We start from the raw sequence: 13,000 nt of genomic DNA, 5'->3' as shown, positions 1-13,000 counted from the left end.
TTGTACTAGTTGCATTTACAGTCTACTTGTCACACTATATATATATATTTATTTAATGGGCTGGAAAAGAGCAGGAGTTTTTTAGTCATTTTTAAATGTAAAAGAGCTGTTTAACTTAGGGCAATGCCCTACAAAAGAGCCTTTTAATGGCTATTGGTAGTTTAGTGGGTGTTTTTATTTTGGGGTGCTTCTTTATTTTCATAGGGATTAGGTTTATTTATTTTTGTTGATAATTTTCTTTATTTTTTTCTGTAATTTTAGATGATTTTTTTTGTAATGTAATGTTAGGTTTTATTTAAGTGTAACTTAGTATTGAAGTTCCAAGAGAGTGTTAGATTTATTTATTTTTTAATTTTCCCTATGGGCTTTGCCCCCAGACTTGTCTGGGGTTAACTGCCTGCGACTCTGGGGACAGCACAGCTTCCTGAGAGTGCTATTGAGCACCCAGGGCTGAGCATGTTGCAGTGCCATTGGATGTGTTCCCAGTTCAGTCTAAGAGTGCAGTCCCCTTCCATGTTTTATATATATTTAGGGTGATTACATAAGTCTGTGAACCCTTGACTTGTTCCCAGTTTGTTTGATAGCTTGCATTTGTATGGCTGTATTAGGGACCCAGGTTATGGGAGAGACCTTGACATGGTACCTAGGCTTGTCCCATTTGGGAGGAGATAGAGATGGAGAGAAGTACTGGGCAGTTAATAAACTGAGATTTCCAGCTCCGGCTAAAATGGCCCAAAATTATCTCTCTGTCCCGTGCAGTAGTGCTTAAAGGGAAAGACTGTTCAGCTTAGAGTCAAACGTCCTTACTGATAGCAGAAACAGACTTATAGCTGAACATACAGAGATGCTTCTGTTCCTTAAAAATGACTTGCCACTAACTTTTGAAAAATTATTGTAATTGCTAGACTGCCTGTTATACTGCTAGTTCTTATGTTGTACAATTATGCTCAAAACATACTGTACTCTGAGGAACATCCTTAGAATATATAAAATCAGGAAAAGTGGTCATAGAAAAATTTTAGTTAATTCCTCTGAACACACATCTTACAATAATAGAACTAGATTACATTTGTAAACTTTACCTATGCTCTGTTCACATTTCCAACTCCATATACTTCAATGGAGTTGGACATGCAATGAGAGCATTGGTAAAGCTTACCAGTCAAATGTAATCTAGCCCATAGTGCTGTTCCCCATGTTTAAACAGTGCACTGTTATATTTGTTACTGCATTGCACTTTTAGTTGGTTGTGATATTACATTTATTTATTGTTGTTATAATGAATGTTTTATTGTAATATTTTTATTTTAAAACAGGTTCTGTGAAATTTCTTCGAGTTTTTACAACTTTGTGAGAACAAGCACATAAAAAACTGTTTTATTATTTTGTAAAGTCTTTTGAGTTACAGTTCTTCATAATTATAAAGAAGCTCTCTTAAATCATTAGTCTGTATTGTTCTTGGGACAATGTCACATGACATTTTTAAAAAAGTATTGGTAATTGGTATCGGCAAGTATTTTAAAAAAAAAAGTATTTGTACTTGGTCTTAAAAAAAATTATATCGTTGTAACCCTACTTCTAATATCAAATTCTATCTTGGAATTTTTTGTTGAAGGAACAGCAATGCCCAACTGGGACCTAGCTGAACAGCTTGGGTGAACCAATAACAAAAAAGCATATATTTGCAGCTAGCCCCCGTTAGTGCACTGCTGCATTTGAGTCTACCTAGGTATGCTTTTCAACAAAGGATACCTAGAGAACTAAGCACATTTTACAAGAAAAGTAAAGTGTAAATCGGTTTAAAAGTTGCATGCTCTACCTGAATCACAAAAGAAAAATATGCCCCTTTAAAGTGAGTGATGTTTTGCATACATATTCAGCTTGATATAAATACATATTGCCCTAATTCACATAGTAATAATTAAAACAGACTATTAACACAGGAACAGGATTATGGGGGACTTGCTAAAGTGAGAGGTGACAGTGCTGTGTGATAAGTGTGAACACCATTACACATGTAAACAAGTTATGTCTACAGAGTTTCTTGAGAACTGTACTCACAAGATTGTGGATGACATTGGTCAGTGTCCAAACAACAGGAACGCTGAAGAATGGAAAGCTTAGTAGGATAATGTGCAAAAATGCCACCAGTATGATGTATGCCAACCATATTCCACGGCTGTTCAGAACTCGGGTGTTGGGGTTAACCTCGCTGTGAGCCACCCCAACATTCATCCTGAAAGCAAAACCATTAAGATACACAAAAGTATATGTTACAAAAGAACTGCATTGTTTCTTAAGTGCTAAATATGTTACACAAGTTTCACAGACATTAGTGAGATTTAAAGGGACAGCCTACTTCATTTTTTTTATTGTTTAAAAAGGTAGATTGCCTTTTCTACCCATTACTCAGCTTACCATAACAAACATTGTTATATTAATATACTTTATACCCTCTAAGTTTGCCTGTTTCTAAGCCCATGCAGGTCGCCCCTTATCTCAGAGCCTTTTATTAGCTTTTTAAATATTGCACAATAGCCAGTCAGTGCTAATTTGTGTGTGCCATACAGTTAACATTGTGCTCACTCCTGTGGAGAATGATAATGGTTATGCAAAAACCAGCACTGATTGGCTAAAATGCAAGATTGTAAAAAGCACTTAGATAAGGACCAGTCTGCAGGAGCGTAGATAGAGTTAATTATGGAGCTAAAAAGTATATTAAAGGAATTGTAAACTTTAATGAATTATAGCCCAGTATAAAAAAAACAGGGGCACTTTAGTTCTTTTTAAAAATACTGTACTTACCATTGCTTTACAGCAAAGATAATGCTGATCCTCCAGTTTCTGCTTTCTTTAGCATATGGATGACAAATCCGGCTTCCTCCAATCGTTGCGTGCCCCACAAGCTGGGCGCCAAAGAGGGTACGCAACGATTGGAAGAATCCGGATTTGTCATCTTTATGCTAAAGAAAGAAGGAGATGCGGGCGGAGGATCAGCAACGGTAAGTATTTTAAAAAAATAAGCGTCTTTGTAAACTTTAATGAATTAAAGTGCCCCTGTTTTTAAGATTATGTTTTCATGCTGGGCTTTAATCCATTAAAGTTTACAATCACTTTAATTTAACAGTGTTGGTTGTGCAAAACTAGGGAATGGGTAATAAAGGGATAACCTATATTTTTTAAACAATAACAATTTTCAAGTAGACGTTCCCTTTAACTTTCGATTGAAAAAACAACTAATACTGGAAACCATGGCAGTTTTCAATTTGCTATGTATTCATACTTGACAAAACTGAAATATCATCATAGGTAGAAAGGTTTAGTCACTTAAAACTGGAAGACATCTAGATTAAAAAACAACCTTTAATGATTTTATAGAAATACAATTATCACTATAATTTACAGTCAGAGAAAAAGTTACACGTCACGGCAGAAAAACATTAAAGGGACACTGAACCCACATTTTTTCTTGTGTGATTCAGATAGAGTATGCAATTTTAAGCAACTTTCTAATTTACTCCTATTATCAAATTTTCTTCGTTCTCTTGGTATCTTTATTTGAATAAGAAAGTCCAGAACCTTGTACAGCACTTGTTTATTGGTGGATGAATTTATCCACCAATCAGCAAGAACAACCCAGGTTGTTCACCAAAATAGGTCGGCATTTAAACTTACATTCTTGCTTTTCAAATAAAGATATCAAGAGAATGAAGAACATTTGCCAATAGGATTAAATTAGAAAGTTGCTTAAAATTGCATGCTCTATCTGAATCACAAAAGAAAGAATTTGGGTTCAGTGTCCCTTTAAATATTATCCTTATCAAGGCAGTCAAAATGTGTACGTACAGTATATAAGCTCTACATACAAAAACACTTTGCAATCTTTTAATAATTTTTATTCCAGAAAAAAAACACAAAAAATAGCATTGTGACGTTGTCAGTCGGAAGAGCTCAGTTCGGTATAAACTTTATGGCAAATAAGGGTACTTTCAGCATGAGGTTTTTTTATACTTCATGACTGAAAGTCCTCTTGTTTATAGCCCTTTTAAATCCTAGTGTTTCAAAAACGCTAGGATTTAACATCGCTTTAAATTCCTTATTTTCAATGTGATAATGTTTCCACCTCTTAGCAAATAGCCGTGCTAGCCGTTCAGCATTATGCTGTATGGCAAGCACGCTATTGGCTAACAGGTGGAAACGTCACCTCATTGAGAGAAAAAAAAAACGCTAGGATTTACCACTACTTTAACCCAACTGGTTCTTGGTGATTTCACCTTTTAGCAACAATGATTTAACACCTTGACTGCCTAGACAAACAATGTTTGCCACAGGACAGGAGAGCCAGTGGTGTGCCACCTAGTACTAATACAAATAATCAAGCTCCACCAATCGACCACCAGTAATATGACAATGATAATGTCATCAAGTAACGCAGGCTGTTTGAGTTTAAGTGGCAAAAGCTGTGTGGAGTGAGAGTCTGAACTAGAATCATATGATTAATATAAATGTTTGGTGTGCATGAAGCGTAATGGTGAGACACTATCAAATGAGTCCACGGTACCAAGTAAGTTGAAATCATCTTGACAACAAACACTGATCGCTGTCAACATTTTCCGTTTATATCATGTCTTACTATAAAAATATATATAGTAATAGAATTCTAATAGTCATCTTAGAGTAAACTCAAATACTAAAAGGGTAAATGCCAGTTAACTTTCCTCTTTGTATAAAAAGATTTGGAATGTTAACGATATTTTAGATAGAGTTTAATTCATCAGTTGTAATTAAGATAGGCTTTAACTTACTTTTTAATGTAGCGCTGAAATTCAAATACCCCATGCTCTGGCTGCCCACTTCAAAAGTAATATTTCTCCAAATAGCACTCAAGCTACAAAAAAAAAATTGTGTGAGTGCGTTATGGCTAGAGTGCTGATTGGAGAACCGTTAGCTCACCAAAAAAAAAAAAAAAAAAAAAAAAAAAAAAAAAGTGAATGTAAATTTTGATGAACCAGTGCCCGGTTTTTAAAAATCCTATTAAAAACAGGGGCACTTTCATTCTTCAAACTTTTCACAGTTTTTTTTAAAAATACTTACCTTTTCTTTGTGAAAGCCGCTCCAGCGCTTCCCCCGCCCGTCGCAAGCCTCTTCCTACGTTAGAAATGACTATCATGGCTTTCCTCTAATCACTGCGTTGTTTTATGCACGGATTCCCCCGGGGGAAGCCGTGATTGGAGGATGCCGGAATTGTCATTGCTGACGTATGAAGAGGCTTGCGACGGGCTGGAGTGGCTTGCAAGAAGAAAAGGTAAGTACATTTTACTGGTTTTGTTAAAATAAAGTTTGATGAATGAAAGTGCCCCTGTTTTTAATAGGATTTTTAAAAACTGGGTACTCGTTCCGCAAACTTTACAGTCACTTTAAGTGGGTAGTCAGAGCGCGGGGTATCTGAATTACATCACTATCATAAAATTCTAAAGCATATCATCTAAAATAGTGCTAACATTCTGGATCTGTTTATACAAAAGGGGAAGCTTAACATTAGAACACAGATGTGCAGTGACAGAAATCTGCATATTGCCTCGCTTTTATCTATATCATATTGTAGCAATGATTTAATCAATGTATTGCCATACTTGTGTAATACGGTGGCACATGATCTAGCAAATGCGTTATATTTGAATGCTTAACCCCTTGAGTGCTAATGATGGCTCTGAGCCGTCACAGAATTTCCCACTCTGGTGCTAATGACGGCTCAGAGCCGTCACTAGCACTCTCCCAACTTGAGGGAGATCTGGGGGCTCCCACCCGCTCCTACCCCGGGGATCGGTGCTGCATAATAAAAGGCATCGCCGGGCTTCCCGTTTTGCGTGGTGACGCCACGCGCAATAAAGTGATGACGTCACCGTGCAACTTTATTTAACATTAACAAGGTTAAATATAGGAGCAGGGGGCATGCTGCTTAGGAGCCTGTATCTCAGGCATCTATGCAGCTACAGACCCCCAAGACCCACCGTTGGAAAGGTAATCGCCTAAGCTTTCCAACAGTGTAAGTCTTGGGGATCTGAAATAAATAAAAAAAAAAAAAGTAAAAAAAAATATTTTAAAAATATAAAATAAAAAACCCTTTAAAAAAACCTTAGCACCCAGGTGGGAACGTGCTTAGCACTCAAAGGGTTAAAGGGACACTGAACCCAATTTTTTTCTTTTGTGATTCAGATAGAGCATGACATTTTAAACAACTTTCTAATTTACTGCTATTATCAAATTTTCTTTATTCTCTTGGTATCTTTATTTGTAATGCAAGAATGTAAGTTTAGGTGCCGGCCCATTTTGGGTGAACAACCTGGGTTGTCCTTGCTGATTCGTGGAAAAATTAATCCACTAATAAAAAAGTGCTGTTCAGAGGCTGAACCAAGAAAAAAGTTTAGATTCCTTTTTTTTTTTTTCAAATAAAGATAGCAAGACAACGAAGAAAAATTGATAGTAAGAGTAAATTAGAAAATTAATTAAAATTGCATGCTCTATCTGAATCATGAAAGAAAATAATTAGGTTCAGTGTCCCTTCAATGAAGCAGTATTGTGGGCATAATCGAGAAGCGTATACGGCACTCCATTCTTACAGATCAGTGGGCAACCTTCACTACATTTATTTTATGTAATTTGCACAAAAAGGCATACAACAATAAAAACTGAACCAGGAAGTCTTGCACACGAAGCACTGAGTTCTACATCACGCCCATGTCAAAATGACCGCAGCTCCAAGCCGACGTATAGTGAAACTCTGGGCACTCTCATATATAAAGCGCAACAATTATTATTACAAATCCCAGAATTACTCTCATACCTGTAATCGGGACCGCCGCCTGCCCCTTGTCTCCAGGAAACGCCACCACTTCCGGCAGGAAATTGTCATGGGATGTCATAGCGAGGTCATTGATAGATCTTCCCCCAATAAGATGGCAACTTCCGCCAGAAAGTTGTATGGCTAAAAAGGTATCAATCAACACTCAACCTTCAGCAACATGGCAATCGTTACGTAATAAGCCCCGCCTCTATCAGCATCAATATGAACGCGGAATTTCCTTCTTCATTATCATTAGACAAACTCAATAGTATACGTTTATTAGTCGACTGAATTCTAGTAATCAATCTTTATATGAATTGTATTATTGCTAAGGCTGTGTCCGTGCTATTGGCACATTAGTTATCAATAACTTTGAATTGTTGTGGCTTTCCGCGTGACCGTACCACAGCTGCGTTAAATCTCCCGCTGTTCTGAAGTTGTCGTCACTAATACCTTTAACCAATTAGGTTGTCGCTTTGAGAGCGCGGTCGCAGACTTTGGGAGTCGCAAACATGGCTGATGTGGTGGATATTCATAAACTAAAGGTACTCGGGTATTATGAGGATAGCAATTGCGGTTTGGGGGGAAAGGGCCACGTGTGTAGTTAAACTTACGTAACCAGTTGTATTTCATTCCCGTTCTGTGTGCGGTAGAGAGAGCTTGTATATTCACTGGACCACCGTAACCTGAATATGGCTTAGCATCCGCTTTCTGTTGGCATGATTTAAATGTTCCTTGTTGCATGTTTATTAACGTTTAATTGCCATATTTTCTAATGTTTCTTCTATTATGTAACATTTCTCATTCTCATCACATGTATTAAATACGTTGGGTTTTCAATATTTAATAAAGTATTTTGTCTTAACCAATTTGACATTTAAAGGGACATGAAACCCACAGAAAGAACGTGATTTTGTTTCCTCTTTTTTGTTCTCTTCACTTGGTATCTTGTTGAAAAGGATTCCTAAGTAGGCTCAGGAGCTGCTGATTGGTGGCTGCACTTATATGCTTTGTTATTGGCTCACCCAGTGTGTTAACTAGCTCCCAGTAGTGCATTCCTACTCCTTCAACAAAGAACAACATGACAATGAAGCAAATTAGAGAATACAATTTTAAACACCTTTTCAATTTACTTATATCTGAATCGCGAAAGAAACATTTTAGCTTTCATGTTCTTTTAACTGAAATATCGGCCTATTATTATGGTTTATGCATTCTGCTGTCTATTAAAGTCGATGTCAATTTTGATGCTAAAGTGCCCGGTTTTTAAAAATTCGATTTAAAAACGGGCACTTCATCAAAATTTACATTTCACTCCTGTTGAGAGAGAGAGAAAAAAAACTTACCTTTTAAACTTCACAACAGCTTCCGCCGCATAGCCTCTTCCTGAGGTTTAAAATGAGGAATCCTCCGATCACGGGGTTAAATCAGACACTGATTCCCCTGGGGGGGGGGGGAGCTGTGATTGGAGGATGACCTATCCATCATTTCTGATGTCAGAAATGGCTTGCAACGACCGGAGGAAGCTGGAGCTGCTGTGAAGATTAAAAGGTAAGGGTTTTTTTTTTTTTTTTTCCTCAGCAGGAGTGAAATGTAAATTTTGATGAATTAAAGTGCCCATGTTTTTAATCAAATTTTTAAAAACCAGGCACTTTAGCATCAAAATTGACTTTCGCTTTAAGCAAAAACATCCTTCAACCTGGTATAATGTAAGGCAGGCTTGACCACTTCCAGGAGCTAGGAAGCAATTTTAAGCAACTTGCTAATTTACACCTATTAGCAAATGTTCTTCATTCTCTTGGTATCTTTATTTGAAAAGCAAGAATGTAAGTTTAGATGCCGGCCCATTTTTGGTGAGCAACCTGGGTTGTTCTTGCTGATTGGTGGATAAATTCATCCACCAATAAACAAACAAGTGCTGTCCAGGGTCCTGAAATTTCTTTTTCAAATAAAGATAGCAAGAGAACGAAGAAAACTTAATAGGAGTAAATTAGAAAGTTGCTTAAAATTGCATGCTCTATTTGAATCACAAAAGAAAAAAAATTGGGTTCAGTATCCCTTTAATAGTATTTTTAAAAACCGGGCACTCATTCATGAAACTTTACGTTCACTTTAAGATTTAGCACAACACAGTACTAAATGAAAGTCAATCTCTACTATAATCGCGTTTGTAACGCGTCCTTCGCCAGTTGCACACGCATTATCAAAGGAATGTTTGCGCAAAGCAGACAAAAAAAAATTCCTGGATGCAGCATAGGCAAACCCAAAGCCTTAAAGAAAAAACGCGTAACCGCCCACAAGAAATAAAAATAAAAACACGTAACCGCCGCACGAAGTAAAACAAAAAACAAACCTAACCTCCCGCACGAAGTATTACCAATCACCTAAACCGTCAACCCCCACATTGCAAAAAAAATAAAGTAATTAACTCCTAATCAGCAAATAACATAATTCAAATATTAAAGGGACACTCAGGTTAAATTACATTTTCATGATTCAGATACAGCATGTAATTTTAAACAACTTTCCAATTTACTTCCATTAAAAAAAAATGTGCATAGTCTTTTATATTTACAATTTTTGAGTCACCAGATCCTACTGAGCATGTGCAAGAATTCAGACTATACGTATATGCATTTGTGATTGGCTGATTGCTATCACATGGTACAAGGGGAGTGGAAATATACATAACTTTGAAATTTGTTATAAAAAAATCTACTCATTTGAAGTTCAGACTAAGTGCTATTGCATTGTCTTGTTATCTTGCATTTGTTGATTATGCAAATCTTATGTGTTGACTGGTCCTTTAACCCCTTAACCGCCAACCACTTCACAATTAACCTATTAACCCCTAAACAGCCAAGCCCCCACATTTCAGTAACCCTAATATATTAACCCCTATACCGCAGTCCCCCCAAAGCAAATAACTAATTTAATTGCTAAGCCCCCTAACCTATCACCCCCTAAATTAACCCCAATTACTACTAAATTATAATTAAAATTACAAATCCTAACATTAAATTATCAAAAAATAAAAAAAATTATACCTAATCCCTATGAAAATAAGAAAGCCCCCCAAAATAAAAACACCTCCTAATCTAAACTACCAATAGCCCTTAAAAGGACCTTTTGTAGGGCATTGCCCTAAGTTAAACAGCTCTTTTACATTTAAAAATTACTAAATACCCCCCCACCCACTAAACACCCCCAAAATAAAAAAAACTAACAATAAAAAAAAACAGTGATCAGCTATTTTTCAAGCCCAAAAAACCCTAAAACTAAAAAAAAAAAAAAAAAAAAACCACCCCAAAAATTAAAATAAAAAAGCCTAAACCCCAAATAGGTACTCACTGTTCCTGAAGTCCGGCGGTGAAGGTCTTCTTCCAGACGGATCCATCATCTTCTATCTTCATCCGGAGTGGCGAAGGTGCGGAGTTGTGTTCCCAATCCCAGGATCCTCATCGGTGGTGGTCCTCGGCGGCGTGGGGGCTCCTCGTCATGCGATCGTCTGTCGCACACTGAAGATTGAATGCAAGGTACCCCATATTTATTGGGGTACCTTGCATTCCTATTGGCTGAAATTTTGAAATCAGCCAATAGGATGAGCACTACTGAAATCTTATTGGCTGATTTGAACAGCCAATAGGATTTCAGTAGCTCTATTCATATTGGCTAATTTCAAAATTTCAGCTAATAGGAATGCAAGGTAGACCAAATTGATTGCGGTACCTTGCATTCAATCTTTAGTGTACGACGGACATCGGATGAAGAGGAGCCTCCATGCCGCTGAGGATCTAGGCATCGGGAACATGGCTCCGCGTCGCCTTCACTCCGGATGAAGATAGAAGATGATGGATTCCTCTGGAAGAAGACCTCCGCCGGACTTCAGGAACAGTGAGTACCTATTTGGGGCTTAGGTTTAGGCTTTTTTGTTTTAATTTTTTGGGGTGTTTTTTTATTTTTTTTTATTAAGATTAGGGTTTTTTTGGGCTTGAAAAAGAGCTAATTGCCCCTTTAAGGGCAATAAAGAGCTGAATGCCCCTTTAAGGGCAATGCCCATACAAATGCCCCTTTAGGGGCAATGGGTAGTTTTAGTTTTTTTTATTTTGGGGGGTTTGGTGGGTGGGGGTTTTACTGTTAGGGGGGGGGACTTGGTATTTTTTTTAGAGGTAAAAGAGCTGCAATGCCCTTCAAAAGGCCCTTTTTAAGGGCTATTGGTAGTTAAGTATTAGATAAGGGGATGTTTTTTTTTTTTTTTTTTTATTTTGGGGGGGATTTCTTATTTTTATAGGGGTATTAGTTTAGGTTGACTTTTTTTTTTTTTTTTTTTTTAATTTTGGATAGGTTTTTTTTTTTTTTTTTTTTTTTTTTTTAATTTTGGATAGCTTTTTTTTTTTTTTTTTTTTTTATTTAAATTTAATTTTTTTTTTTTTTTTTAATTTTGCTTGGGGGTTTGTATTTTTAAACATAGAATGACCTCTGGACAGGCTTATCGCCTAGTAGATAATAAATAAAAAGTCATGTGATCAGGGGCTCTAAGAAGATGTTTAGATTCAATGTAATCAAAGTTAAAAAGTATATTAATATAACTGTGTTGGTTATGCAAAACTGGGGAATGTGTAATAAAGGGATTATCTATCTTTTAAAACGATAACAATTCTGTTGTAGACTGTCCCTTTTTTAAAGGGGCAGTAAAGTCAAAAATAAACTTTCATGATTCAGATAGAGCATGCAATTTTAATCAACTTTCCAATTTTACTTCAGTTATCAAATTTGCTATGTTTTCTTGGTATTTTTTATTGAAGAGCAAAACTAGGTAGGCTCATAGGAGCTCAGGGGTGTGCACGTGTCTTCAGTATTCTATGGCAGCAGTGTTTTGCAACTTTTTTTTTTTTTTTTTTTTTTTTTAACATATTAAAGAGTTCCAGGTGTGCTCCAAAAAGAATGCTCATTGTGTAATTTAGTGGCACTCAATTTGAGTAGCAGACACTCATCGGTAGTTGGGAAATAAGGTTTTAATATTAATACAAGTTCAATAATTGCTGCTTACAACATATGTGGTGGAAAAAGGTAGCTTTGTTCAAAATGCAGGGCAGAGGATTGGTGACCTAGGTTGTTTTTAAGTGGGTGAGGGTCTGTGATGTTATCATAGCCCCAGTGTGCATGTCTGAGGATCTGTATGCATTTACCTAGTTTTTTCCTAGGTAGCCGTCTGTGACTGCACTGTATAACAAGTCTCACGGACTTGGATAGGAGTTTCAAGGAGAAAATTGCAGAAAAAGGACAGAATATGGAAAACGGAAGCTTTTTGCATAGGGTTTGATTTCAATCTTTCCTATATTTTCTTCCAATATAAGAAAAACAGAATAAGCCATTTACATTCTTCCTTCCCTTCCCTTTTTTTTTTTTTTTTTTTTTTTTTTTTTTAAATTTAAATCAAAATGATCTCATTTGTTCTGTGTCACACAGCTAAGGTTGATAACTGCAATGATATTCAATCTTCATTTCCTCATAAAGGTACCATTTTAAAGGACATACAACCAAAACATGGGGTGGGCATTCAGGTCCAAATGTGGAAGGTGGCAACCGCTCGTGGTATTTGTCTCTTTTTTGGAAAAGTGTTGAAAAAGGTGTATCTGGAGGAGCCAAGAAAACAAACAGGATCTACAAATTTGGAATTGACCCCATAATCTTTTCCTATACCTCCTAATAAGATTTACTATAATGATTTTTTTTACTTTGGTAGACTGAGGTTATGGTTTTAATCTATGGTATTAGCAAATTTAATTTAGTGTATAATCCAGTGCTCAATTTCCCCCCCTTCCCCCAGGCACCTGAGCTCCACTGACACCCTTGAAATTAAGCTTGGCACCTACATTTTAGGGTCCTGGACCCTCATACATTGTCCTGCTTGATTTCTCAGAACTATCGGTTTAATAGTATTGCGGTTGCATGCTGGCAGCGCCTGTACTTTATTCTCTGTTCCTTAGGTTAAAGGGACAGTCTACACCAGAATTGTTATTGTTTTAAAATATAGATAATCCCTTTATTATCCATTTCCCAGTTTTGCATAACTAACACATTTATAATAATATACTTTTAACCTCTGTGATTATCTTGTATCTAAGCCTCTGCAAACTGCCCCTTTTTTCAGTT

General features: G+C 36.5%; 2 protein-coding genes across 3 annotated transcripts in view; one reads left to right on the top strand and one right to left on the bottom strand.

The window, feature by feature from the left end:
• ORMDL2 (ORMDL sphingolipid biosynthesis regulator 2) overlaps positions 1 to 6,926 on the bottom strand; it is a 33,304-nt gene extending 26,378 nt beyond the window's left edge. Inside the window, exons 1-2 of the mRNA XM_053708130.1 lie at positions 6,845 to 6,926; positions 2,062 to 2,236 (exon numbers count right to left, since the gene is read on the bottom strand). Of these exons, the coding sequence (XP_053564105.1) occupies positions 2,062 to 2,235 (174 nt within the window). The 5' untranslated portion in view covers position 2,236; positions 6,845 to 6,926. The remainder of the gene's footprint in view (positions 1 to 2,061; positions 2,237 to 6,844) is intronic.
• Positions 6,927 to 7,053: 127 nt separating this feature from the next.
• Positions 7,054 to 13,000, top strand: part of SARNP (SAP domain containing ribonucleoprotein) — a 360,966-nt gene continuing 355,019 nt past the window's right edge. Inside the window, exon 1 of one of the 2 annotated variants that reach the window (XM_053708128.1) lies at positions 7,054 to 7,389. In XM_053708128.1, coding sequence (XP_053564103.1) covers positions 7,357 to 7,389 — 33 coding nt within the window. In that variant the 5' untranslated portion in view covers positions 7,054 to 7,356. The remainder of the gene's footprint in view (positions 7,390 to 13,000) is intronic. The other variant, XM_053708129.1, reaches the window with a different exon arrangement.

The sequence above is a fragment of the Bombina bombina genome, chromosome 3 (assembly GCF_027579735.1).
Source record: "Bombina bombina isolate aBomBom1 chromosome 3, aBomBom1.pri, whole genome shotgun sequence".
Taxonomy (NCBI): Eukaryota; Metazoa; Chordata; class Amphibia; order Anura; family Bombinatoridae; genus Bombina; species Bombina bombina.
The sequence above is the reverse complement of the archived record's forward strand: the minus strand, read 5'-3'. Positions and strand labels throughout refer to the sequence as shown.